The sequence below is a fragment of the Canis aureus genome, chromosome 16, assembly GCF_053574225.1.
Source record: "Canis aureus isolate CA01 chromosome 16, VMU_Caureus_v.1.0, whole genome shotgun sequence".
In the NCBI taxonomy this organism is placed as follows: domain Eukaryota; kingdom Metazoa; phylum Chordata; class Mammalia; order Carnivora; family Canidae; genus Canis; species Canis aureus.
Window position 1 is genome coordinate 42802362 of NC_135626.1, and position 27966 is coordinate 42830327.

Below are 27966 nucleotides of genomic sequence, written 5' to 3' on the forward strand. Positions count from 1 at the left end.
CTCATGGACCTCGAGATCCAGAGTCGCATGCTCCACCAACTGAGCCAGCCAGGTGCCCCGGCAGGCCTTCTAAGGCTGACTTGGGCCACCAAGCCTAGGAAAGGCAGGAGGGAGGCATGACGGGGAGGTGGGAGGTAGGGCACCAGGAAGATTGGCCCCTGTTTTCTGCACACCTGCCAGTCTGGCTATCCTCTGACAATTCAGCAGAAGAGAAAATAATTCCTTGGAACTTTACAGTTTGCAAAGGGCTTTTACTGCCCTCCATTTTTTAGATTCTTTGACGTAGGCATCATGAAGCTAACTTGATCAAAGAAACACCAGTCGGGAGGTCCTATTAAGGAGGCAGAGCCCCAGTGTAATCCCAGGGCTGCTCCTCCCTGATGAGGCTCAGGGACACAGTGGCAGAGGCCCAACCCTGGCTCTGTGACCCAAATCAGATCCCTCCACCTCTCTGGGCCTGGAATCAGAGTTACATCACCCAGAGGGTGTTACACTGCCAGCACACCGTCCAGAATGTCACAGCATTCCTGAAGAGTCATTTTCTCACCAACTGGGGTGACAGGGCACTATCAGGGCTCCATACCTTTCCTCCTTTTCCTCCTCTGGCTAAGTCCCAGGAACCTGGGGAGGCAGCTGCCTTCCACTTTCCCATCCTGCCCGGTCGGTCACCCTGAAGTCAGACACCTCCTTGCTGAGCCTTTCTTTGCCCCTGGGGGGTGTGCAGTGCGTTAACAAGCTAGTCTCTGAGGTAAGAGCAGCTCTGGGAAAGGGGGCACTAAATACGGCCACCACAGCCTTAGCATTTGTCATGCTCATTCCTGGCCTTAATAGGCTGCCCGGCAGGATCAGCATCTAAGCAGGTCTGCCAGTGGTGGTAAGAGAAAGCGGAGGTCTACACTGACCTAATTGGTTGGGGAAGGAAGATGAAGTGAGTGAGTGGGATGTTGCCCCCACACCTCTACTCATCTCCTGTGAGGGTACACCTGGGCCTGGCTGGAACCCTCTTGGGGCCTCAGGCCACTGTCAGAGGGCCACTGAACCTTCTGAGGCCTGGGGAAGTGAGGGACCCAGGCCTCGGTGTGGGAGGAGGCCAAGTGGCAGCCCAAATGGCATCAGCCAAGTCAGGGAACCTGTCAGTCCACAGTGCTAGTGCGGGGCATTTCAGATCAACACACTTTATTTTATTAAGCACCAATGGCCAGTCAGGCTCTGCAGCAGGAACACAGAGATGGACGAGACACAGTCCCTGCCCTCAAGTGGCTTACAGTCTAGGCGAGACCAACCAGCTTTCGGCTGATTACAGTTCTGTGGGTTAAACTAAAACATGGAGGGAGTAGTCCCCAGGGCACCTGACCAGCCTGGGGCTTCGGATGGTGCTTGAGCTGGGGGTTACCCAGCTGTAGAAAAACTAAAGGTATTCTAGGTGAGGGAACAGCACACCGAAGGCACAGAGGCAAGAAACAGCCTGGTGCATGTGGACTACTGAGTTCAGGGCGCAGAGGACACGGAGTGGGAGGCAACTGGTGGCAGGTGGTGAGTGGGTGTGGGGAATGCTTGAGAAATGCCACGGGTGGGGGGGCAGTGGGTCAGCCCACAGGAGGCCCCGCCACAGCAGTACTTACAGCAGGGGCCTCACAGCATCTTGCAGAGGGCTTCAACCTGGGGGAGAATGCTGTCCCAAGGTGGTGGCCCTTGGTCCAAAATGATTTCCTCGGTCCAGGAAGCAGGTGTGGGTCATGATGGGGCATGGGCTTGGAGATGGTTCAAGCCCAGGGAGCCGCCCAGCTTTGAACACTGCCGTTGGCCACTGAGACCGTGTTCCTCACCTGTACCCCCAAGAAGTTTACAACAATTTCCTACCACTGCTTTCGTGCCCCATCGTGGATACCATTCTGTGGGTGGCTCCAGAGGGAGGAGCCCTAGGGAAGGTGGGGAGGAGTGCCACTGACAGGGCTGTTCCTCTGCCTCAGACAGGATATACTTCAAAGAAGGGTCACCCCAGTACCATGCTCAGTCCAGATTTAGAGAGAGAAAGAGAGAGAGAGAGAGAGAGAGAGTTGACAGGCTTGTGCCTCAGCCTCTAAGATTGAGGCCCGGGGCCTTCCGCATTGGGAGAGGCCAGCTAGGGGGAAGGCAGGAGGTAGCGGGTAAGCAGGTAGAGGAGGCTGGCAATGCCCACTAGACCAGTCAGGACCCCGAGCCGCAGCGGCAGGTAGTCCAGGGAGCGCTCCAGCTCGGCATACAGGAGCAGGACCTGGCGTTTGGTGGAGCTCCACTCCCCTGAGTTGTCCAGGACGTGGCGGGCCATGAGGACTTTGTCCTTCAGGGGCAGCTGGGCCTCGATCCGGGCCTCCGCATCCTTCCGTGTCAGGCTGTTCCGCCGCATCAGCCGTGCCAGCTGGGTGTCCCGGTCACTGAGGACAGGACAGGAGGGCTGCTCAGGCACCGTGGGCCCCGGCTTCCCTCCCACTGGCAAGTCATGGGGGTGGGCGGCCCCTTCCCTCAAATCTCTGGGGTCCACAGCTAGGGAGGGAGGCTGCTCCCACCTCACCCCATGCTTTGTGAGGACCCTAGTAGCACCACGGGCCCTGGAAGACCCTTCATATCCACAGGAGGGGGAAGGGCTGCAGCAGGTGCTATCTGCCATCTGGGGTCTCTCTGCCTCGCCATAGCTGCGATTTCCCAGTTACAAGATGGGAAGATTTGGTCATCTGGCATCAGCTACATCCTGGGTCCCTGGATGGGTGACCTTTACTGGAAGGCCTGTGCCTGCAAGCCAGTCGCTTCCTGTAGTTCCCCTGGGGCTGGGGCCTGCTGCATCCAAAATAGCTTCCTGAGCCACCACAGAGACCCCTCTCCTTCCCTCTCACCCCGAGCCCTGGACGTGTACAGCCAAGACAGTGGCTGCTGTAGCTGATGCCACTAACAGAGTGGGACAGGCCAGCCCCAAGGTGCTTCCCCTTGGAGCAAGGACTTGAGAGCCAGATCTGGTCCTCGGGACAGGACAAAGCGCTGCGGATTAAGCCAGACACCACCCAGTCTCCCAACTCTGAAGGGGATTCAAAGAATAGGTCATTTGCCCACTCTGATATTACCATTTAGATCCTTCCTTGGCAAATTTCTTGTCTTTCCTTTGGCTACACAGGACCGCTGGGCTGTCCTCTGGAAGGGGGTCATCTCTCACCTCTCTCTAGTGCTGTGGCTACCTGAGCCCCTTGGGGGGAACAAGAGGTAGTGGGCTGTGGCAGCTGTCCTTAGCCATCTGGGGGTCTGTCTGCTTTGCCCCTAGGCCTGAGCTCCCCTCACTGTGAGATGAGAGGATCTGATCACTATAGTTCGGTCTCCTTTTAGGTGTGGCCTAGACCAGAGGCCCTCTGGGCATGTGAAGACACACCTTCCAAGGACAGATACAACCTGAACACTAGTCAATTCCAATGCTGTTCAGAAGAGAATGTTTCAGAAAAATCATTTCTGGCTGCCTGATCAGAGAAGGCCTGGTAGAAGGATGGTATCTATACCGGCCTTGAAAAGTAGGCTGGACTTCTGATTTCATTTGTTATAGGGAGGGGACAGCATCCTGTCAAGGTCATGGGGCCAATCCTGGCCTAACTAAAAACAAAGACTGAATAATCTGGGGCTGAGGAAATCTGGGTGACCAAACGGAGTTGTCTTAGGGCCACCTGTGAGGGTGCAGCCTTCAGAAGGTGTGGCCTAGACCAGAGGGCTTCCTGGAACATGAAAGTAGAGCTCTTGGACAGCCCTTTCTGGACTCAGAGAGAATCCCACATGGTTAGCTCAAGGACTGATGCTATTTGTGGTAACAGGATTTTTACCCAAACACTTGCCCTGCAATTGGCAAATTTCTCAAATGTGAATAATCTAATCCTATTATGGTATAGTCACATCTTGGTAAATGCACTAGGGATATTCTAATAGTTAAAGGAATAGTTAAAGGAATCCATATTATTTCAAATGCACTAGGGATAGTCTAATAGTTAAAGGAATCCATGAGGGTATCTTTAGTATTGTACAGTGTGGATCCCTTTTATGAAAAGCAAATAATCACTCATTCACATGTCTCTGGCCTCTCTCTTGAGTCTGAAAGTGGGGCATGAGCAGCACCCGGGATTTGGGCAGAGGTTCCTCTGGCTAGCGAGCAGGCCTGGAGGATCTCCTGCAGAACAAGCCAAATCCATGGAACCCAATGTACCTACCAGAAGCCATTGCTCTCTCTGCTCTTAGTGAACAGACCAAGCTGGAAGGAAAGTACAGCAAGGCAGGGCAGGCATGGGGTTGTCTGGTGACTGCAGATACAACCGGTGTTCTCACCTCTGCGGGAAGATCCCCCCTACCACACCCTTTTGTGATCCTTGGTGCAAAGTTCCAATGGTATTAAGACTCCACGGCCAAGTCTTCATGGAGTGTGGTTGGCCTCAGAGGCCAGTCTTCACAGGGAATAAGAAAGCCAGAGAGGTCGTGGGTTTACACGGGAGACACGGGCCAGTGGAGGAGCTATCAGGATGCCTGAGTCCCTAAAGAAGGCTCAGCAGATTCAGACTGGGCTGAAAAGGCAGCCCTCAGGGGGGTAAGCTGTGAGGGTGGGCAGGGTGAAGCTCAGGGCATGAGCACTGTAGTGTGCTAGGAGCCTCCCACGCACCAGTCTCTGGAGAGCCACCCTGTGCCCAAAATACCCACAGAGCCAAGGGCCCACCTCTGTGTCTGTCGTACTTGTGGGTGGCATCCAGGAAGTTTCTGGGAGGCACAGACACCCTACATCCTCATCTACTCTTTCACCTCACTGGGACTGTGACTCATTTTCTGACAGTTTGATCTGGCTCTGTTTGCCAAACCTGGCGTCTGGTTTGCTTCATGTCCCGAGGGATTCTGAGAATAAAGTTCCTTCCTTAGTTGGACTCCGACAGTACCCTCCTGGCAACTATCCATTCATTGGTGCTGCCGGTGGGTGACCCTGGACACCCCCTCAAGCAACTCCCTCCTCCAGTTTCTCTTCTGTAATGCAGAAGTATAAGCTCCTGCCCTAAACATCTCATGCTGAAAGGTAAACTGAGTGAAGTAATAAGTGTGGGAGCTTCCTGGAAAGGTAGGATGTGCTACAGGAAGGAAAAGGATCAAGTGATTAACAACATGGTAGCTCAGGGCACCTGGGCCGAAGTGCCCCCAGTGGCCAGCAGGGGGAGCCCTTCCCAAGCAACTAGAGAAGCCTGGGGCCCTTCACTTCTCAGACCTGCTTGGGGCCTATCTGGGTCAGGCACAGAAGTGGTGCCTATAGGTTCTGGACACAGCTGCCCAAAGCCCCCAAACCTCCTAGTCGCCCCGTGGGGTAAGGGCAAAGTGATTTCTCAGGCATGTGTTTTACTCCAGGGGTCCACCTTCCCAGTCTTGGGCAGGCTGGGCCATGACACACACTCACCAGTACACCACCACCGTGTGCTTCATGTACTTGAGCAGCTTCTTGGTCTCGAACAGCAGGGGAATATCCAGAATCACATAGCGGTATCCTGGGAAGAAGCCAGGAAACCCACAGTTCAATTCTGCAAGCAAACACTAAGGACTGCATGTCAGCTTAGGGGATGGAATTGAAGCCACTGGCCCCTACCATCGAGAGCTCCCTAGCACAGGGGGAGACCCTGCCAGGATAGGCCTAACGCTAGCCAGTTCCAATGCCATTCAGATCAGACTGCTGCAAAGAGTCATTCCTGCCTCGATGATCAGGGAAGACCTTGCAGGAGGGATGATGTTTGTACTGGCCTTGAAATGCAGGTAGGGCTTCTTATATTTGGACATGTTTGGAGGTGAGGGTTCCAGGAATGGGGAACTCAGGTTGTGGAGGTCTTGCACAATGGGAGGCGAAGCTGGGGAGGTGAGCAGGGCAGGCACAAAAGGTTGATTTCGCCTTGATCTTGAACATAAAGAATTATTTGTGAGCAAGGAAACGACACGGTCAGAGTTGGAGGAGGCTGGGAAGTTTCCAGGAGGAACTGGGCCCTTTCTGCCCTCCTTCACCCATCTTTGCTCAAAGAAACCCAAGAAACAAAAATAGAAGTGTGGTCCCCTGCTGAAGAAGAGTCCCGCATGGCTATCTCTACCAGCTCCTCATGAAAGATTCCTGTGGGGGTGGCAGCAGTAGCCCCAGAAGGAAAGAGGTTGTTCCTCTGTGTCAGAAGCAGGCCTCCAGCCAGGGATTGCAGGGACAGGTCTGGAGTTAGTGGGTGGTGGTGACTAATAAAATATAAGTCACTCTGGTGTGGTAAAAGGCACTGGCTGGCCCTCCCACTACAAGCTGAGGCCAGTTGAGGGTGGCACCCTGACCCACGATGACAGGACGAGTCCCTGGGTTACCCGCCACCCCCAACATACCACGGGCTCTACAGTCCTAGTTCTCTTTGGGCCTGTGTCTCCTGCATATGTGTAAAAAGCTGCATATGTGTAAAAAGCTGGGTCCCAGAGCCATGAAGGAAAGGGGTGGGCACTGCTTCTGCCCAGAGATGCCTGCCTGGCTTGGATGGTATCCCACCGTCAACACTTCTGACCACAGGGCCAGACATACATCGCACCAGTTCCAGGGGTGTTGCAGGGAAGCTGGAACTCTGGGTGATGCAGGGAACCGGGCTGAGCACCCAAGCTATGGGGTTTCCTGCTCCCCAGAATCTGCTGCTCAGGAAGCCCCAGAAAAACCTTCAGTTGAATGAGGGGGTTGGAGAATGGGCTCTGGTGACACACCTGGCTCTGCAGCCCCCCACTTTCCCACCATGTAACTTTGTGCCCCTGAACCAACCTCATCTGTGAGTGAAGGCTACCTCCCTCCCAGGAACACAATAAGGATCAAACAAGCGAAGGCATGTAAACCACTCAGCACCTCACTCAGACACTTCCAGCAGCTCCCTAAATGATGGTTATTATTACTACCGGTCCCTGGAAGAAGGGGGGGGGGGCACAGTTCCAGTTTCCCCACTTCCTTCCTGGCTCAGAACAGAAGCCAAGACCAGACCCCCTCTGGGCCTCTTATCTCCCTGTCCTGCCCCGCCCCCACCCGTCCTAGTCCCCTCACTGTCCTTTCTCCTCGGCCCCCCTCGGGAGCTCATGGCCAGCTCTTTGGTTCACCGGCAAAGGGCTATTCAGCTGTCACCTCCCTCCTGCTTGATAAGCTCTGCAAACTATCCTGACTCTATTAAGACATCCGTCTGCCTACACAGAGACCTCCCCAACAGCTGGTGATCTTATCTGACGTTTGATTATACCAACTTTGACAGTTGTATTTGTTATACTCATCAGGGAAAAGCTGGGACTGTGGAAGCCACAGCTGTCGTCCCCATTTTTCACCTTATCGAGCTGAAAAGAGCTTTCTGGCTTTTATTTAAGTGGTGGTGGTTGGGGAGAGGGGAGGCTGGGCGGATGACACAGCAGGAGAACTTTGGAGCGGCTGACATTATCCACTGCTTAATTTCAGAAGGGGAGAGCCACCGCCTCAAAGCCCTGCAGATGTACTTGCAACTGGCCGGGGAGCGAATGCGAAAGGGCACGATTGAAAGACAGAAGGCTTCGCTCCTGGGTGGGGGACAGATGAGGTCCTCGCACAGACACAAGAGGTAGGACAAAGGCAGGAAGAGCCCAGAGACTCTCCCTGAGGCCAGAGGGAGGGAGGGAGGTCTGCACCAAGGTCCTGAGATGCAGAGCAAGCTGGTCCAGCAGGGAGGGTGCCCGGAGCCCACTTCCGCCCTGGACAGAGCCGGGGGGCGGGGGGGGGGGTGGTGGTGGTCAACACCACAGATGTCTGTCATGTTATCTCTTCTTCTGAAGGGAGGTACAGGCCAGAGGGAGATGGGTGGAGAGAGGTCCCCCAATCCACATGAGAACTTGATGTATGAGAGAATAAAATAAGGCCAGGATCACAGTACAAAAGCCTTGAGAAAACCTAGAAGGCTGCCCCATACCCTCCAGGACCAGTCTCAGCACTGTGACTGATGATGGGGAGACAAGCAGCCAGGCCTTCCATTCTGACACCTGGGGTTGGCAGCCATATACGCTGAAGGCTGGCAGGCAGATCCACAGGGGCCCCAGGCCAGCCTCCCACCTGGTCTGAAGCCACTGCTCTCTGCTCCTCCACTGCTGGTGACTGACCTCATCTTGCACCTTATCAGGTCACCTGGGCCCCAAACCATTCTAAGAACAGAATGACACCCAGGCTATAACTTGGGAAAGGTTCTTGCCAATGGAGCACAGACCTGGCTTTTCACTCTCCCTTCTTTCAATCCCAGCACATGCCAGGCTAACTCCCCGCTGAGCCCTAGCCCCGAAGGATTCTCCTCTGCATAGGAACCCCCCACCCCCACCCACTGCAGCTGCTGCCACAGCCCTGCACCTGTCCTGGCCATCCTGGTTTCTCCCCAGTGTCCAGTCTACAAGCTTACTTTCAGAGGCAGCTCGACCAGCACCAAATCTGACTCTGACCATGGTTTATACCATGTGGTGATAGACAGTCACTAATGTAAACTCGGTCCCCCCAACAGCTTCTCAAGGTCGGCATTATTAGCCTCACTATGCAGAGCAGGGGCTGGCTCACTTGACAAAGTCACACGGCTGGAAGTTTTGAGGCCAGGACTTAACCTCGGGTCTCCAGACTCCATTATTCGTCAGCTGTTATTATTCCCAACCCTGCCAGAAAAATCAACTTACTTCCTGAGGACTGTGTCTCAAAAGCCTCAAGTGTCTCTTCTCACTCAATTGTCAACCTCTTTAAATGCTGAGGGACATGTGCACCTTTCCTCTGGGGATTGCATGGGGCTCTCCGTGGGGGGTGCAAAGGAACAGTGTGAACTCGACAGCTGGGCCAGCCAGCTCCCCTCTTCCCTGGCCAACCTTTCTACAGAGGAGGAGGGTCCTGGCCCTGAGAGGAGAGGCCTCTGTCTCACCCCTACCCCAGGCCCTGGGTCTTACCTCGGAGGAAATACTTGAAGGTCTCCTTCATCATTTCCTTGCGGATCTCAGGGTGGGTGATGGTGTTGAGCAGATGTCGCCGGTCAGGCTGGTTAAAGATCAGGTCCCCCAGGACCTTACGATTGATGTCACCATTCTCCAGTAAGACCTCGGTGCCAAAGGCCTCCACAATGCGCCGGTGGGCAGGGTATCCTGGCTGGACGACTATGGCATGAGGAGGGGGCTGGGTCACTCTCTAGAGCCTCCAGGCCAGCCAGAGGCCCCCAAATGACTAAAGGCAAAATGATGGGGGAACCCATGGGTGCCTCTTTCAGTTGATCAAAAACCAAATGAGAAAAAAAAAAAAAAAAAAAAAAAAAAAACCAAATGAGAAGAGGAAAAGCAGTCAGCGCACAGAACCCCTGGAGCTGGTCACTGGTTGAGATGAAGGAGAGGGAAGAGGAAATGTTGGGGCTAGAAGGCAAGTGTGGGGCAGGGGGCAGGAAGTCAGATCAGGGCTGACGGGAAAGCTTTTCCCTCCTCCGAGGCCTCGAAAGGACTTAGGAAAAGGTGAGACATGATGGCAGAAAGGGGTGCCACCTGCCCCTCCCAACTCACCATGCCGGGCGATGACATCAACATCAATCACTGCACAGCCCAGCTGCTGGAACACCTGAATCACCGAGCTCTTGCCCGAGGCAATACCCCCTGTGAGGCCCACCAGGAACATCTTCCCAGGAAAGAGGTGGCCAGTGAGAATGCCAAACCAGGAGCCGGGGAATCACCGAAGTAGGGCACACTTGGCTGGATGGGACGGCCCACCCTGGGAATGCCAGCAGGACCTGCCTGGGGACGACAGCAGGCCTGATGTGAGTGTTGGGCCTGAGCAAACGGGGGGGGGGGGGGGGGGGGGGGTAAGGGAGATAGGGGTAGGCAAAGTAATGGGAGGGAGATGGGGCCTGTCCAGGCAGAGTGGAGTTCTGAGCTTGGCAAACTCTGGATCCATCCTAAGACAGAAAACTCTTTCAGGAGAGGCCTCCAGTAGTCTTAAGAAAACATTCATAAACAAAACCAACACTGTACAAATTTAGCAATCTAAATGCTGAGTAAGCAGAACAGGGTCAGGTGCTGTTAAGCAGAGTGCTTTCTGGAGGCAGCAGTACCCTGTTGCAAATTTTGCCTAGGAAGGGGACACCTGTCCCTCTGTGGTGAACCCAAAGCACTTTCCAGATGCCCACAGAACCCCCCACTCCAGCCTTCACTTTATAGTCTGGGATACTGAGACTCAAGGGGAAGAATGTCCTGCCTGTCCCCCCTCCCCAGCACCAGCACTGCCTGGGTGGCTACTCTACACTGAGAAGAATCCTCCCTCCTCAACCAAGAGGCCCAGATGGGGAGCTCAGAGGAAGCAGTGGCTCCATGGCCTGAGAGACCTGAGAGGTATACAGAGGGTCTTGTCAAACTTGCTGGGGAGGAATGTGAGGGAAGGATGACAGGCTGCTGCGGCAGTGGGGGGGCGGGGGACAGGGGGTACTCTGAGTTTGGCATGGGGATGTGCAGCTCTCAGCTGGAGCAGCAGCAGAGGTCAGGCGCATGGCTCCTCAGACCCAGTTCCCCTACTTCCGATGCTGTGCGACCCTGGACAAGTGGCCTGTCTCTCTGAACCTCAGTGTTCTCATCCATAAAATGGGGGTGATGGAATCTATCTCCTAAGGTCATTTGCAGGCTGGATGAGAAAACACATAGGAAGCCCTCCGGACACTGCCATTTCTACAGTGACTGTTCAGGAGAGGAGTGAAAAGGGAGCTGGGGGATGGAAGGCGGGTGCTGAAGTCACATTGCAAGGCATGGACACTAAAACAGATGTTCGTGAAGTTACGTCCCCATTCTCACAGCCTCAGATTATCTCGCAAAAGACTTCTAAAGTCGTGGGATACCTGGGTGGCTCAGTGATTGAGCACCTGCCATCGGCCCAGGGCATGATCCTAGGGTTATGGGATCGAGTCCCGCATTGGGCTCCCACAGGGAGCCTACCTCTCCCTCTGCCTATGTCTCTGCTTCTCTCTCTGTGTCTCTCATGAATAAATAAATAAAGTCTAAAGAATTGTAAAGTCGTGTTGCATTTTCTGGAGTAAATAGGGTTACCATGTCTCGGACTTTGCTCCCAGGCTGGAAGAAATTAAATTGAAGGCCAAGTCTCTCCCATCCTTCCCCCAGCATCAAATCATTTCTCTAGGACCTTGAAATCTGTCATGGGACTTTTTTTTTTTTTTTTGTAAAACGGCAGATTTACTGTCCTAATTACACTTCGCTTAAGCTTATACTGAAATGAGTTTGCCTCCCCTGAGGACACACCAAGTGACGAGGGAGGCACCTGCTCAGATGTGGGTGGTGAGGGGACCAATCCACAAGTTTAAATCTGCCCAGGTTCGTTCTCCCAGGGCAGCCAGGGAGGAGAGAGGAAAATACCCACCAGAGTCGTCATCCAAATGGAGAGACCTAACTCAATTATTAAACCATTTACGAACCATTTTCTCCTCAATCTCTGTGAGCCTGAATTCGCCCCCAGGTGGTCTCCCTCCAGTTTACACAGAAAGGACTTAAGGACAGGGTTCAGTTGTCAAAAAAAAAATTTTTTTTGTTGTTGTTGTTCACTCAGCTGAAGCTTTGAAATGGAAAATCCAGCAACAGCATTGTAATCCTAGCTCCGTCCTGTTGTCCCTAAACCCGTGAGCTTACCTTTCTCTGCAAAAGACCAATCTAGAATAATGGGAGTGAGACCTGAGAACGGGCAGTGGCTGAGGGAAAGGGCAAGGGCCAATCCTCCACTGGGCCCTGGCCCCTCACTGTTGAAAGCCAAGCCACTGTCACCGGGTCACCCAATTTTGCCAGACTTGGCTGAAGGGGCCTAGAAGAGCATGTGACTCGGCTCCTGTCCACTTACAGGACCACGACCCCTCCTGAGACACACTGAATCAGAATCTCTAGTGATGAACAGTTCTGCTGTGTCACAGGTTCCTCATTTACAGTGAGGAGATTAAAGACCAGAGAGAGACGGAGACTTAGCCCAGGGCCACAGCTGTTAGTGGAGCCTGAAATGAATTCAGGGGTCCCACCTTTGAGTCTAGACTCCTGCCTTAACATACTCAGGAAATGAAAAATTAATTTATCTTTACTGACAGCAAATGAGGACAGTGAATATGGCTATAGGTGAATCAATTCAGCACCAAAGAAAAATGATTTCTAGATCATATTGGTGTTTTCCCTCTGCAGAATAGGGAGTGAGGTCTTAGGGACAGCAACCAGGGCACAGATGTAAATTCCAGGCTCAGCTCTGTCCCAGACTCTTGGGGTAACTTAATGAATATCCTCCCTTCTCTGTGCTTTGGATGACCATCTGTGGAAACAGACCAACAGCTGCTTGGCCTCTGTCAGAAAGGCCAAGGGGATAGAGGAGCACATGCCCTGGGAGACCGTGGGCCCCTGGCTGAAAGGGGCCAGACAAATAACAGCTGTTCTTGCCGTCCAGGAAGCCGTTCATAACTCGTTCCTTCACTAACCACTAACAGAGCTCCTCTGTGCCTTGCAGGTCCCCATTGGGGACCTCTTGGGTAACCAAAGGAAAACTTAGGTCTTGGGCAGCCCGGGTAGCTCAGTGGTTTAGCGCCACCTTCAGCCCAGTGTGTGATCCTGGAAACCTGGGATCAAGTCCCATGTCAGGCTCCCTGCATGGAGCCTCTTCTCCCTCTGCCTGTGTCCTGCCTCTCTCTCTTTCTCTCTCTCTCTCTCTCTCTCTCTCTGTCTCATGAATAAATAAATAAAATTTAAAAAAAAAGGAAAACTGGAGGGGGAGAGACAGTAACAAATGAAACCAGCCAAGAAGAACAGAGCACCAACAGGTGAGCCAGAGTAATCACCTGGTACTCACCCTGGGCCTGGGTGCATGTGTGCACACCTGCCTGGGTGTGTGCTCACAGGCCTGCTCGTGGACCTGCCTGGGGAGGGAGCCGCAGCGAGCAGGAGTCCATGTCCCCTCAAGGCTTACTGAGGAGGAAAAGAAGGCTGGGTTCCCAACTGCCCTTAAGACTCATCGAGACCTGTCTGGCAGCTCCTCCCCAGTGAGACCCATGGAGAAGCGACCACCTCTGGTAACCTGTGCTCCCGACCCTCTTCCCGCTCTGGCTCAAATGTCCTTCTCCAGAATCTGCTCCTTTCCCCTCATTACACCGCCATTTACACGCAGGCAGTGGGAACTCATAGCAATTCCTAAGCCTGGCCCTGATATGAATCCCCTGTGAAACTTTAGAAAAGGTACAGAAACCCATGGATGCCTGGGTGGCTCAGTGGTTGAGCATCTGCCTTCAGCTCAGGGCATAATCCTGGAGTCCTGGGATCAAGTCCCACGTCGGGCTCTCTGCATGGAGCCTGCTTCTCCCTCTGCCTAATTCTCTGCCTCTCTGTATCTAATGAATAAATAAATAAAATCTTAAAAAAAAAAAAAAGGTACAGAAACCCAGGACCAACCCTACTGTCCCAGCCAGGTGGGCACCAGAACCGCTGTTAGAATGAAAGCTTATAGACTGGAAGTCAAGCAGCCTGGGTCCCAATCTCTCTGCACTCTGCCATAAAACTGTGTGACAGTGGTAGCCTTCTCACTAGCCTGGCCCAGGGTGGTGAGTGCTCCATAAATGACAAAAAGCTGATTCCCCCAAATGCCTGCCCCTGTCTGATCCTATCTCCACACCTGTAAGCGAGGAGCTGATGCTCACAGGGCCATGAGGCACACTGGGTCTTCCTTCCTTCCTTCTGTGGGGCAGCACTTTGCAGAGCTGTCAGATGTTCTCCTGGGGACAAATGAGTGACAAGACCACTGGTGGCCCAGGAAACCTCCTCCTCAATACCAAAAGCTGTTCCCAGAGCCAGCTTGGCTGGAGGAGGAAGGACAGCACTGAGTCCCATGGTAACAGAGAAAAGCTAATGCCCAGCACAGGAGAATGGAAGCTGGATTCTGGGAAATAATCCCAGGCCTGGCCTCATCAGCCAAGGCGGGACTCTAGTCCCAAGGGTGCCACATCATCCTTTCTTCTCCCTCATTCTCCCTGTTGGCGGAAGGACAGCAGGGTATAAAGAAAAGGGTAGGGACTCTTATGAATAAATAAATAAAGTCTTTTTAAAAAGGTGGGGGCACTGTGGCTCAGAGGTTGAGCATCTGCCTTTGGCTCAGGTCGTGATCCCAGGGATCCTGGGACCAAGACCTGCATCAGGCTCCCCACAGGGAGCCTGCTTCTCCCTCTGCCTGTGTCTCTGCCTCTTTCTGTGTCTCTCATAAATAAATAAAATCTTAAAAAAGAAAAGAAAAGGGTAGGGACTTGAATCAGAGTGAAGTCTGTAGGCTATTAAGTAAGGATCCAATTTTTAAAAATATTTGATTTATTTATTCATGAGAAACAGAGAGAGAGAGAGAGGCAGAGGGAGAAGCAGGCTCCATGCAGGGAGCCCCACACAGGGCTCAATCCCAGGTCTCCAGGATCAGGCCCTGGGCTGAAGGCGGCACTAAACCACTGAGCCACCGGGGCTGCCCTAAGGATCCAATTCTATCGTGCTCTGTAAGTGGTGGGTCCCTCTCGTTGAGCTTCCCCAAACCGCCTTTCATTTTTTACCTCTTAGGCCCCAACAGCCCTGAGAAGACAAAGAAAAAACATTCAAGGAAGAATAGTCTTGGGGCACCTGGCTGGATTGGTCAGTGGTGCGTGTGACTCTTGGTCTCAGGGTTGTAAATTTGAGTCCCACAGTGGGTATAGAGATTACTTAAAAATAAAATCTTAAAAAAAAAAAAAGTCTCTCTTGGAATTTTCTCTGGCAGTGCTTCTTAGGGAAAAATGAGAGTGGCCTGCTTCATGGGCCTCTAGACAAAAAGCCCCGCTGGCCCTTGCTGTCGGACCTCATTCCGACTCTACTAGGCCCACCCTACAACCTAAGTCCCATCGCCCTGCACCCACTTTTCCAGGGACCTCTTGACTTGATCCTCCAGTCCCTGTCTGGCTTCTCCCAAAATGGCCAGGGTCAGTGGCCTTCTTCTGATGTCACTCCCCTGCTTAAAACTTTCACTGCCTTATTCCCTCTCCTCCTATCCTCCACAGAGGTCTCTGGGCCCCATGTGACCTACCCACCTTCGACCCCTCTGCTCCTCACCCCCCAGTCAAGGAATCTGGTCCATGCCTGTGTGCCTTGCACACTTCCTCTCTGTCCCTAAATATGCAGGCTCTTTCCCACCTCAGAGCTTCCGTGTATTATGCTGTTCCCTCTGCACTAGGCTCACTTCCTGGCTAACCCTCCTAGATTTATTTTACATTCAGCCAATCAGGCACCAGGCACTGCTTAAAACAAGAGTGCCTCCCCCTTCAAAGCAAAGTCTACACTCAATCGGTTGTGTGTGTGTGTGTGGGGGGGGTTTGCTAAAGACATAATAAGCTCATGATATGTGTGGTGATGTTAGTGGGGGAGCATATCAAGAGCGATGAGGGTTGTTGTCTTTTTTTTTTTAATGATATTTATTTATTTATTTATTTATTTATTTATGAGGGTTGTTGTCTTTTTTTTTTTAATGATATTTATTTATTTATTTATTTATTTGAGAGAGTGAGTGAGCATGTGCACAAGTTGGGGGAAGCGGTACAGGGAGAGGCAGAGACTCTCAAGCAGACTCCAAGCTGAGCGCAGAGCCCAACGCAGGGCTCGATCTCCTGATGCCAAGAGATCATGACCTGAGCCAAAACCAAGAGTCAGATGCTTAACCAACTGAGCCACCCAGGCACCGCAGGGGGTTGTTGTTTTAAATCAGGACCAGAGAGGTTTAAGTGAAGGCCTGAAAGTAGCAAGAGGGGACATCATAGCTCCACTCAAAGCAGCTTTGTCCATCCTCCAACTCAAATCAGGCCCCTGACCTCTCTGAATCATTCTTTTCCTTCCCTGTACCCATTGTTTGTGTGACTGTTTTCAACATGTTAGATAAGCTCCATGAGGCCATGAGCCATGTCATTTGCAACCCTTTGTCTCCAGCACCTAGCATAGTGTCCAATGTCTATCCATCAAGTACCAGGTAAGTGATACTGGTCAAGTTACTTAACCTCTTGTTGACTCAGTTTATTCATCTGTGAAATGGAGCTAATGGCACTTACCCTGAGTTGCTGTGAAGAGTGGAGCTCATACATATAAAGTGTTTGCTTCTAAGTGCCTGGCATGCACTAAACACTCAGTGCATTATTAGTTATGAGAAAGTGTTTGAAAGCTCATTATAGAATGAACGACTGAATAGCTCCATGACCCAGGAAGGGGAGAGAAAATACTTGGGGTCATACTCTCCTGTCAGTGGCAAAGAGGGTGTTGGAACCAACCTCCCAGCCTGCTCCCTTTTCCATGAGAACATGCTGCCTGAGGATAGTATATCCCTCCTGGAAAAAAAAAAAGAAAAGAAAAGAAAGAAAATAAACACAATCCCCAATGGGTTAAATAAAATAAGAAATTGATACTTGAATGGACATGCTTTCTTTTCTCCCTTGGGAAAGCTCAGGACTTAACTTGGAAGCAAGTTCTGTTGCTTTGCATCTCCTAATCAACAGCCCCAACCTGCTTGTAGAGGTGGGGGGCACAGGACCTGGCTCTCTCATTATCTTGCAGCTTCCTTTCCTCCTCTTCCGGCAGCCTCCCAGGATTTCACACTGGGCATACCTGACCTGCCAGATGATTCACCTTCGAATTGCTTTCCAAAGGGGATGTATCCATTCTGCTCCAATGATCAATATAATCATTCATGAAAACGAGTCATTCCCTGCCTTGGGACCCAATTATTTTCTCGTGGAACCAGTGGTTGCAAAAATATATTGTTTTCCAGTTAACTAGTAAGTGCTATTTTTATCTATGCTTTCCCCACTCCTAATCTTTCATTATTGGGGAGAGGCTGCTGTTTAAACCTTAGTCCAAGTTCTTATCTGCAACACCTATTAAGTCACTACCTCCTCCAAGCTGCCAATTACCTGGAGGAAGCCACAAGAGAAAGTGTCCACGCTAAATACCCCCTCCCTTCTCCCCCACTGACACCAAGGGAAGGGGAGGGAACAGGTCACTCCTCTCAAGTACTCTCCAAGCATAAACCATCAGTCCAGGGGCAGGGAGGTTGTTTGCACTGGACGACTCTGCTGGTGCTTGTGCAGCAGGATCACAGGGAATGCCAACTGTCGGGGGCTTCAGAGTCACAAGGGCCTCAGCTGAGATCTCAGCTCTGTCCCTTAACTAACTATGTGGCATTGGGCAACTTTGGCATTGTGGGGTTTATTTCCTTGCATATAAAATATAATTAATAAGGACTACTCATGGGTTTTGTCAAGATTGAATGAGGTGACATATGTCATGGTCATCTCATCTTCTTCAACTCAGGTTGTTACTCGTCACAGTCATTTGAAACTACTCCACTTCCCCCAAAGGACACTTTTGCCCTCTCAGTTGCTCAGGCCAAAAACTTCTGTGGCTCCTCTTCTTCATCCCACTCCACTAGCGCCCCCTGCTGGCTGTGCTCCCTGCAGCCTTCACAATCCACGGGGACCAGGCCTGGCCCTTCTACCAGTCTTGCTCCTGGATTACCTCAGTCGCCTCTGAGCAATTTCCTTGCTGCCATCTTTGCTTCCCAATTGTCTGCTCCTGATACAGGAGCTACTGTGAACCTTTAAAAATGCAAGCCAATCATTTCACCCCTTTGCTCAAAACCCTCCAAGGGTTCCTCTCTCACGTAGAACATGAGCCAAGCCCTTACAGGGTCCTACAGGTGCTTCATGATGGATGCAGGCATCCCTGTTCCCAGCACCTTCTACCACTCTCCCCCTTGATTTCAGCCCTCCAGACACACTGGCCACCTTGGGGCTCCTTGACTATGTTGAGCATACTCCCACTTGGGTCTGTGGATATACTGATCCTTCCACATGGAAAGCTCTTCCCCCTGAGGCTGCATGGCTTACTCCCTCCTCTGCCTGACCATCACCCTATCAGAGATTGCCCTGAATATATAAAATAGCACCCTCATCTCACTCTCTAGTCTCCTTGCTGTTCTACTTCTCTTCAAAACATTTACCAGCTTATCACCACCCAACGTATTACATATCTACATGTTTCTCTATTGTAATCTGCTTCACTCCAGAATCTGGGCACTACTGTATCCAAGGTGCTAAGAACAGGGCTTGACAAAGCCCTCAAAACCTCAAAACACATCTGGTGAATGAGTACATAAAGCACACAGAAAAGTGTCCAGCTCAAAGTAAGCAGGAACTCAACATTAACTATTTTATTTTTAAATTTTTATTTATTTTATTTTATTTATTTATTATTTTTAAAGATTTTATTTATTTCAGAAAGAAAGAAAGAGTACATGCACATGAGCTGGGTGAGGGAGAAGCAGACTCTGCTGAGTATGGAGCCGATGTAGGGCTAAATGGCAGGCCTCAACACGGGCTTGATCCCAGGACCTGAGGTCATGATGTGAGCTGAGGTCAGATGCTTAACCAACTGAGCCATTCAGGTGTCCTTCAAAATGGACTATTTTAAAATAACAGCATATCTGTTTCAGAAAACCTACTATGAGAACCACAAAACCTTTTCCATATCACTTCCCACCTCTACATTTCTGGGCTAACAATATCTTGGGCTCACAGATGAGGAAACTAATGCAGAGAGTGCCTAGGAAGGTGAGGTTTCCAGCAGGCTGAACACTAGAGTATAAGAGTAGCTGCCCATGGGGCATCTGGGTGGCTCAGTTGGTTAAGTGGCCAACCAACTCTTGGTTTTGGCTGGGGTCATGGTCTTAGGGTCCTGGGATGGAGCCCTGTGTGGTGGTGGTGGTGGGGGGCACTCTGGCTCAGTGCAGTCTACAGAGTCTACTTGGGATTCTTTCCCTCTTCCTCTCCCTCCCCTTCTGATACTCCCACTTGTGCGCACACTTGGGCATACTTTCGCATATAAATAAATACTGTCTTAAAAAAAAAAAAGACTAGATGCCCGCCATTTGAGCACTATGTGCTAGGGACATTCCCTCATCCAGTCTGATCAGCACAGTGAAGTCAGTTCTTTGGTTTATGTCCATTCTAAAGGTGAGGAAATGAAAGCTAAAAGAAGTTAGATATTTGCCCATGGTAGTCCCAGGACACCTGGGGCATGCTTGAAGATCTTCCAAAGGGCACAAAGGCACAGTTTAGGAGGAATAAATTTCCAAATCAATGCTCACTGCCTCTATCAACAGGAACAGACCAGCTTGGGAGTGTGCCTGCGTCCTCCCCTTTCCAAGGTCCTACTTCACCCTCTTCTAACTCCCAGGTTTCCAAGAAAGGCACAACTACCCACTCATGCCAAATCTTACTAAGGTGCATTGTCCCTAGTGCAAGATTTCTCTGGCACCATAAAGGGGCACTAGGAAACATCAGTATTCATGCTAAGGATGTGCCTGCCTACAGTGACAGTGTAACAAATCTTCCTGCTGAGTCAGGTGGTTTCCAAATCTTTGCCTTCAATAAAGTTCAAGGAGGACCTAAAAGAACTGTCTGCTGGCAGGTCATTAATAATTGATTTCAATGACAGATCACTGATTTTTTTTGGCCCATAACTCAGAGTGTTCAAAGAATTGAGTACTATTACCACAACAAAATGCCTTCAAGTCCTGTGTATTTATTTACACGAACCAGCTTTTTCAGCGCTCATAGCCATGAATAAAAGCTCTTCTGATTCTTTTTTCCTACTGATTCTTTAAAAAGTTCCACTCAGCTTATTAAGAGAAGCATTTCAAATAAAACTTATGTTTGACAATTGATCAAAACCAGTTGTTTTGATCAATTATACATTTTGCAGTTATAAAAACACAATCCAAGAGAGATTGTTTAATATTATGACCACATTTTTCAAAAATGTTTCAGTTTTAATACACATTTTTGTTGTTTGTTGCAGAGTAGGACTATATACCAAAGGCTTTCAAGCATAAAATGTATCATACTAGAAAAAGATTCTGAGGAGGAAATTAGGTGGAAATATAAGTTGAAGGAGAAAAGAACAGCGATGTAAAAATTCAAAGGTTAAACTGGTTTGTATATTTTCCAAAGGATAAGGGAAATCAAATCACTAAGGTATTGAGATTCCATTGCACAGATTCACATGCCTAATACAAAAGTTTCATTTTTAAAGAGTCAGTATTTACAATTAACCAAAACTCATAATCTTTGCAAATTTCAGAGAAAATTTTTAGCTATTTAAAAAGTTGCCAGTGGGTAGTTTTCAAAACACACCAAAGTTCACTGCTTGCCTGTCTTCAGTTACCAGCCCTAATCTTTTCTCCTAAGGCAAAGCACCAAGAAAGGATTTGAACCCTTTAAACATATTACTCAGGAGGACAGATTCAGACCTTGCACAAGACGGAAGAGGATCCAGTGGAATTTATGGCACTTCGTAGAGACAACCACCCCAACCTGCCTGTCCACTTTCTATTCATCGGTCAGAGCTCTAGTATTTCAACATTTCCCCAAAACCTAGGTTGGCACCCTGCCAGATACATCTGATTTATTTATGTAAAACCAGCCATCACCTTCCCCTCAATCCATATTCAAAGACTTCCATTTCCTCATTTTAAAATTAGGATTTAATGTCAAGGTTCATTCGGGTGATAACTTTCCCATAGCTAAGGGAGAAATAAAACTTCATAAGCAAACCCAACGACAGAGGCGCCAATGTCTCCATTTAGGAACCTGGGGGAAGGAAGAAAAGTAGGCAGACATGCCATCCTCTTTCCTAATGGATGGGTGGGAATCCCATGCTGCCACCCAGGCCCGGGGGGAAAGAGGTGTCTTCTCTTAAAATTTTATAACCGGTCCAGCCTCTGGGGAAAATGTAAGGGGAGGCGAAGCCTTCTGAAAAGTGGAGATGATCACTCAGCGAAACAAAAGTACCCAGCGAAGCACTTTTAATTCACTCTATGAGATAGGTACCATTCCCGTTTTCCAGATGAGCAAACTGAGAGTCAGAAAGGTACGCAAGTTGACAGAAATGGAAAGGGCGGAGGTTAGATTCAAAAATAAAAGAGATCTGGGCAGCGGTGGCTCAGCGGCTTAGCGCCGCCTTCAGCCCAGGGCATGATCCTGGGGTCCCGGGATCGAGTCCCACGTCGGGCTCCCTGCATGGAGCCTGCTTCTCCCTCTGCCTGTGTCTCTCTCTGTGTCTATCACGAATAAATAAATAAATAACTATTTTAAAAAATAAATAAATAAGATCTGCCCACAGAGTTCTGAGTCCTAGTGGCTTTGGACCGAACCTGCCTGTATCTGCAACCACCTTTCTCATTTCCACAGCTGTAAAACAGGGAAGGGAACACCTCGCTTAGCCGGGTGCCGTCAAGGCGGATGAGCCACGGATGCCAGGGCGTTTAACCCAGGGGCTGCTACATAGTACGTGCTCAACAAATTGCAGCCGAGGTTTGAAACGAGGCGCACCCCGCCTCGCCCCATCGCGCTGCACGGCCCGTGCGCCTCGGCGGGGCCTCCGGGTGGACCCTGCCCGCTGGACCGGAACGAGCAGAGAACCCCTGGGGCGCCCCGCTCCCGCCCACCCCCTCCCCCGGGTCCGGCCGTGGCCAGCGTCCCGCGCGCTACGTACCGCCTCTGACCCGGCCTGCGCCGCCGCCGCTCGCCCAATCGCAGAGGCGCTTACTGGGTGGCTCCCGGCGGGCGGGCGGGGCCTCGGGAGCGGGCGCACGTGGACCGGACTTCCGGCCGGCGGAGAGGGTGGGCGGGGAGCCCCGCGGCCTCCGCGCGCGCCGTTTTTCCGCCTTCGGAGCGGGAGCCCTCCCAAGCCGAGGGGGGAAAAACCGGGACTGCATTTTCCCGTTGAGGCCTTGGCCATCGCTAGCTGTGCACCGCCTGGCGGTGGCTACGGCAGGTAACTGAGCGCCTTCAACCTGCCGGGTCCTAAGAACATTCGGTGGGTTCACTGCATTTCCCCAGTACTTGGGGTGGAGACGGTCACCGTCCCTGTTTCACACAAGAGGAAACTGGCTTTCAGAGGTTACGGTCCGTTTGCTCTGTTACAGTGTCAGTTAGAGCCCAGCAAGTGACTTAGCCTCTCACCCCCTCTCCTCTATTAAAGGGGGGTGATCGCCACTCTGCCGTTTGTTGAACGCATTAGAAATACATAAAAATATCTAATGGTGCCTCACATATAGTAGGTGGTACTTAATTACCCCGCTTCTTTTCCCTCTCCCTAACCTGTACCTCTGCTTTGTGCTTCCTTTAGGGTAGGAAGCTTATCTTCACCGCCAGTATCCCCAGTGCCTAGAACAGTGCCCAGCAGCGTAGGGATCCCATACATTGAAAAATGAAGTAATTCAACATCTTTCTCTAACCACTCCGGGCCTGAAACCTTTCTCCTTAATGTCAACAGCACTGGCTGTCATCACGCAATATACAGGCTTGCATCTCATGGTCAAAGGGCCCATTTTGTCCAAACACCAATCCAGGATTTGAATCTCCATATCATCCCTGCGGTCTAATCCTGACCATGCCCGGTGTCAGGGAACTGTCTTTCATGAGAGCTTCATACTGTCCAAACTTGAAGTCCAGGCCTGGCAGTAAGAGAGTTTGTCCTTAGGTAATACAATATCTCCCCTAGTTCTAATCTGAGGGATCATGCAGGACAATTATAATTCCTATTCCATAAGGCCAGATCTAACGGCCTGGTTCCCGTCTTGCACCAAACAATTGACATAACCTAGCTTTGGGGTTCTCAACCTTTTCCCTACTCAGGTCAGAGAAATACACAACTCCCATCAGTAACCCTGGCTGCCATGGTAATGACTGGGATAGGAAGATACCCTCCCCTGTCTCAAATTATCAAGCTCTTTTAGGGGCATATTGTTAGGAAACCCCTGCAGATAGATGATCTGCTTTTCCCACACACACCCTTACAGTATTGTGAGCATTGGCGTACAGGCCGGGACCTTATCTTTAAAGTAGGTGTCCTTGTGGTCCAGTGGGCTAACAGCAGCTGCTCTGCATCTCTGCTGGGATGATCCCAGAGGAAAGGATGATGCAGAGCCTTCAACCCAGGCACATCTTAGGAGCGGAAGCTCCACCTTGGCAGTTTGGAAGTGATGCCATCAAGGTTTTCAGCTCAAACACATATCCTCCTTTAGTGATGGCAATAACAGACTGGCTCTGGCTGCTTACACGGTCTCACTTCATCCTGACAATGACCTGCATTTCAGTCACCTCGGTGTCCTTGGCATTAAGCACGATGCATGGAATATAGTGCTGCTTCAAGTTGTTTGATGAACAACCCTCTGAGTCCATTAGAAGAGATGACTCCTTTGACTCCTGGGTCTTTGACTCTTGGTTCTTAAAATTAAACTTACTTTCCCTATGTTTATTTTAAATAAATATTAATATGCAATTAAATTTATGCCATACCTTACAAATACCATTAATATTTATCCTTTATTAAACAGCTTCAAAAAAAAAAAAAAAAAAAACCCAGACACCTCCCATAGGTTGTCACCAGCTGGAAGATAAAGTCCAAACTTCTTAGCCTGAAACTTAAGGTCTTCTTGTGACCTGGCCCCGATCACCCCTCTAGACCTATGTCTCACTGTATGTTCTCCCTTGGAAAAGGCCAAGAAGGAAAGCAATCTGGTTATTGCACTAGACTTTGTGTTAAAATATCAGGTTCAAGTCTGAATTCACCCTAACTAGCAGTGAAACTTTGGACTAATCACTGAGCTTCTTGTTTAGTCATTGTAAAATGGGAATAACACCTGACCTGCTCATTGCATAGCATCAAACAAGACACTTGATGGTGATCAAATGAAACAATGTACTAGCATATTTTGTGAGCAATAAACACTATACCAACACAATGGGTCACCATGCTTTGTGTTCCTGCCTCTGCCCTTTACCTGTAACGTTTCCACATCTGAAGCTTTTAACCCTTCTTTCTCACCATTCATTCATACATTAATCCAACAAATATTAATTGAGGGCCCACTCTGTGCAGGCCCAAAGGATATAGAGGTGAGGAAAATCCAACATATTCTCTGCCTTCATGGAACAGAGGGTCTTGTGGGAGAAAATGGTTGCAAACTATATAACTGCACCAACAAAAAAAGCAAAACAGTAGCTGCAATTTCAGTCCACAGGGCCCCATCCTCAATTATAATGGAGGATCCGGCACTTAAGTTGCCTCCAAGGCCAAGTTCAAAGTCCGCTTTCTCCAGGAAGCCCTTTCTAACAACGCAGCCCCAAAGACATGCACCCCCTGCCCCACTCTAAACTTCAGTTAACTTCTCAATCTAGCTCATTTAATCATCCCCAGTCTGGCCTTGTTATTTTGTTTTCAAGTTGCACCTCCTTTTCCCAACTCGCTCTAAGTGCCTTCTGGGCAGGGGATACCTGGCACACTTTTTCTTAAATCCCACAGATTTAAGCCACAGAAGGCTGGACACACTGTGTTCCAGACCCATGTTTCAGGGGCTGTCATAGGAGCCCCTAAAAGAAAGCTCCAGAGGAGATAGGAAGCTGCCAAAGACCATCTCCCTGTCCCTTATTCAGAATTGAGCACACTAGCCCTGTTCTTCAGAGAAGAAAAACTCTCTTCCTTAGGACGGCCAGGCTGCTCCCTGTTATGATCGCTCTACAACAAAAATTTTATCATCTCTCTCCCCAGCTAAAAATCTTTCAGCAGCTTCCAAGAGTCTTCAGGATAAAACCCAACTCCCTTAGTGTGGTGTCCACATCCCTTCCTGGTCTGACTCCTGACTACCTCTCCAGGCTCAACCTCCAAAATGCTCATATAATTCTCTCTGCAGGACCTCAACAGCACCCAACTCTGCCCTCCCCCCACCCCATTTGTCTGGTTCCCCTTTGAAAACTTAGCTCAACCATCTTTCCCCTTTCATCTTTTCCCCTGTAGAACCCCTTTCCCCAGGTTAAAGGTCCCTCCAGGCTCCTGCTACATCTGGTGTTCCCTCTCTCTCACACACTTGCCATAAATGTCAATCTGCATAGCTACCAACTTGTGGAGCAAAGCCAGGATGGGGACTGTGTTGTTCCATCCAGATTCTCTAGTTCCTGCCATAAAGCCTGGCAAGTGGTGAGTGCTTCAAGGTGTTGAATAAATGAATCACAACCTGGCCCATTCTTTCCTAGGCCCATTAGAAGAAATGGATCTCTGATACACTGGGACTACAGCAAAGGCCTAGATCTGTGATGGATGTCATGAGAAAGTTTTTATCACAGGTAATGCTGACCTCCTGGGAAGGGAAATAATAATTTATTAGGTATTGACTGTCTCAGACACTTTACTGTTTTGCCTACATGGTCTCATTTTACAGGTGAGGACATTGAGTCTCAGAGAGGTTAAGTGGCTTGCCTAAGGTCACTTGTTAGGCAGAGGTAGAACCAGGATTTAGAACCCAGGAAGTTAAGACTCTGAAGCCTGTTCTCTTAATCACTATATTCTACTGTCTTCAGTAAAAACTGTGAGGGGATAAAAGATGTATCCACAGTCGGGAGTAAATTCCAGAATCTGCAAAAGTTTCACAGGCACATTCCTCAGCCACTCTTTGGGCCGTGCTGTACCCCACTGCCTTTGTAGAATGCTTCTGCCAGAATGGGGGGGGGGGGGGTAGAAAAAGCCAGCAGAGCTAGATGGGAGAATCCTGCTATTTTAATGTGATGAGGCACTCAGAAAGCTGGGAGTGTTTACCTTGGAAAAAGAAGTTTAGGGAACTAGAAATCAATTGAAGAACATGTAACAATTATGTAAAGGGCAAGGATTATATGCTTCCACATTAATTGCATAAGGCAGAACTTGCCCAACTTTCCACCAATGAAAACAGTCTGAAAGTGGAAGTCTCTCTGCTATGGGGGTAGGGAAAAGGAACAAATATGAGAACTCTTGGGATCCCAAAAAACCATCCATAGACCCAATTTAGGAAATTACACTGTACTGCTTTTGATGATCATTCCCAACATCACAATATACTCGGAAGTAAACTTACATACTAAAATCACATGTAGCAATATTCATTTTTCGGTGGTCATTTTTAAAAAGTATCACATATACTCAATTTCTTTTAAAAACCATAACATTTAAACTTTATTACAGAGAAAGAATGGATTCTACAAAATCGAAGTGAGCATTCTAACTTGAAAGATCCTGAGAGGGGGGATTAGTGCCTTTCAGGTGCCTTTGAACTCAAATTCTCAAAGGTGCTGGATTCCAGAACTTTGGACTGGTACTTGCATTCTGAGCTTGGGCATGACAGTCACATTGCCTGCCTATCTACCTCCCAGAAAGACTCTCCACTGAGCAAAAACTGCTCAGTTTGCAGTAAAATACACAGTAATGCCTTTCTTAAGCTTTGAACTGCAAGAATGGCAGGGTCCACAGTGGACCCTATCATCACTCTTCCCTGGTCATGTTTCATTCACTTGTGTTCAACATCTGCCAGTGAGAAAGAAAAGACAGGGTTGGGAATTAGAATACCAGATGTGGATTCTGGTTCTGCTACTAGGTATCGTCATTTTTTTCTTTTTTTTTTTTTGCAAGTCCCAATTTTCTTCAAGTCCCCTTCCCTCCCTACTTTGCAAGGTCCCATGAGCTACAGCAGGTGGAACACGTACAAGTTAAAGCCATCTAACACACGGAATGCTTTATTATTATTATCTCTGACCTCTTCCTCAGGCCTGCAGCTGCATATAAGACATCATATTAATTGCGATCTTGGTCTTGGGAGAGATGAGTGTGGTTGCCAGCACTCAAACTGAGTGGGTGTAAGTCAGAGATAAATGACTGGGGATTATCTGTTGTTTCGGATCATATTTACTTCTATTCTTGCCACTGAGAAAAATGAAGCAGGACAATATTTAGCTCCCTTTTTGTTTCCCTGAGTCAAATGGGAAGGGTTTCTTCCCTGTTTCTCCCTCTTTCTACCTTGAGAGTTTCCTGATGGCAAAGACCAGTCCTTTTTTTGTGGGCACTGGTCCTCAAGACTCAGGTGCAATTACTCAAACACAGGGGTGAGATCCAAGGGATTGAAGCATTTAGTCAATGCTAAAACTAGATTAAGATGTCACAATTACTTTCTAATAACTGATTTTCTTGGGTGGATGAAACAATGGGGCTTTTGTAGTATCAAAGAATTCAGAGGGCCAAAGGGGCCTACAGATCCAAATTTGTACACTGATTTTGCCACTTATTTGCTATGTGACTGTATGATTGACCACCCAATCTGGGCCACAGTTCTTTGCCTGTGCCAAAGGGTAATAATAATACAAACGCACTTTCTCAGCTTGTTGAGAGGATTAAATGTGATATACGAAAAGCCTCACCCCAGAACCTGGCATAGAAGTGCTCATTAAAAAGTGGATATGGAGAATCCTAAGGGCACTGTGTGAGCTTCGTGGAGACCAAGAAGTGGCAAAGCCTGACAGAGCAGTCAGGGCTCCTGGCTCAGGATCAGTGCTCTGCGCACCACGATCCACCGCCTCTGGAGAGGCCTCGGATTCCCAAGGAAGAGGGGCCACCTAGAGTCCCGAGTGAGGAGAGGCGGCCAGGAGCCAACCTGGCTTCTTACAGCAAAGGCTCTCCAAGAAGGCCCGACGCATTTCGGGCTCCCGGTGGGTACCACCCGCAGGCCTCAGGCCTCATTACTTACCCGGGAATGGTAACGGTCCTTAACGGCAGCCAATAACGGCTCACCTGTGGCCCAGGCACTGACAAGGGCAGGCTGAGGTCAAACCTTGTATTTTGGCGCCTCATCCCGAAACCCTAAGCAAGGACCGAACTACAATTCCCAGCATGCCACGCGGCCGCCCCATCGCGGAGCGTCGGCCCAGCCAACCTTTGGGCCCCTCTTTCCTCAAAACGCGGCTGATCGCCCAGGACTTCCGGGTAGTGCTGGCCCCCAGCCAGGACAGCCCCCTTCATGATTTCTGGGTATTGTAGTCACTTTGTTCC

At 49.9% G+C, this 27966-nt stretch overlaps 2 protein-coding genes and 1 long non-coding RNA gene across 8 annotated transcripts in view; 2 read left to right on the plus strand and 1 right to left on the minus strand.

The window, feature by feature from the left end:
• Window positions 1-1159: 1159 nt before the first annotated feature.
• On the minus strand, window positions 1160-27881 carry DCAKD (dephospho-CoA kinase domain containing). 4 transcript variants are annotated; one of them, XM_077853601.1, is made up of 5 exons: window positions 27665-27881; window positions 9553-9776; window positions 8956-9159; window positions 5432-5519; window positions 1160-2414 (listed from the first exon to the last, which is right to left on the minus strand). In XM_077853601.1, the coding sequence occupies exons 2-5, from the start codon at window positions 9662-9664 to the stop codon at window positions 2123-2125; spliced, it is 696 nt and encodes a 231-aa protein (XP_077709727.1). In that variant the 5' UTR covers window positions 9665-9776; window positions 27665-27881; the 3' UTR covers window positions 1160-2122. The 4 variants fall into 4 exon arrangements, with proteins under 4 accessions (XP_077709727.1, XP_077709726.1, XP_077709728.1 ...); XM_077853600.1 differs by having other exon boundaries at window positions 9553-9780; window positions 27665-27880; XM_077853602.1 differs by lacking the exon at window positions 27665-27881 and adding an exon at window positions 21610-21687 and having other exon boundaries at window positions 9553-9780.
• On the plus strand, window positions 9319-11045 carry LOC144286741 (uncharacterized). Its single transcript, XR_013354672.1, has 3 exons — window positions 9319-9803; window positions 10258-10374; window positions 10649-11045. It is a non-coding gene; the product is annotated as an uncharacterized LOC144286741 (long non-coding RNA).
• Window positions 21734-27966, plus strand: part of NMT1 (N-myristoyltransferase 1) — a 40075-nt gene continuing 33842 nt past the window's right edge. The window contains exons 1-2 of one of the 3 annotated variants that reach the window (XM_077853586.1): window positions 21734-21891; window positions 25152-25241. The gene's annotated coding sequence lies outside the window, so the exon portion shown is untranslated. Of the gene's footprint in view, window positions 21934-25151; window positions 25242-27795; window positions 27946-27966 lie in introns of those variants that run through there. The other 2 variants (XM_077853587.1, XM_077853588.1) reach the window with 2 other exon arrangements.

What these genes read in the sequence shown, in the direction of transcription:
- DCAKD (XM_077853601.1), bottom strand. Translation starts at nt 9,664, where the DNA reads ATGTTCCTGGTGGGCCTCACAGGGGGTATTGCCTCGGGCAAGAGCTCG. An exon ending in CTTCAAGTATTTCCTCCGAG is followed by an intron (nt 5,520 to 8,955) that starts GTAAGACCCAGG and finishes GCTTCTTCCCAG; the next exon opens with GATACCGCTATGTGATTCTG. An exon ending in CACACGGTGGTGGTGTACTG is followed by an intron (nt 2,415 to 5,431) that starts GTGAGTGTGTGT and finishes TCCTGTCCTCAG; the next exon opens with TGACCGGGACACCCAGCTGG.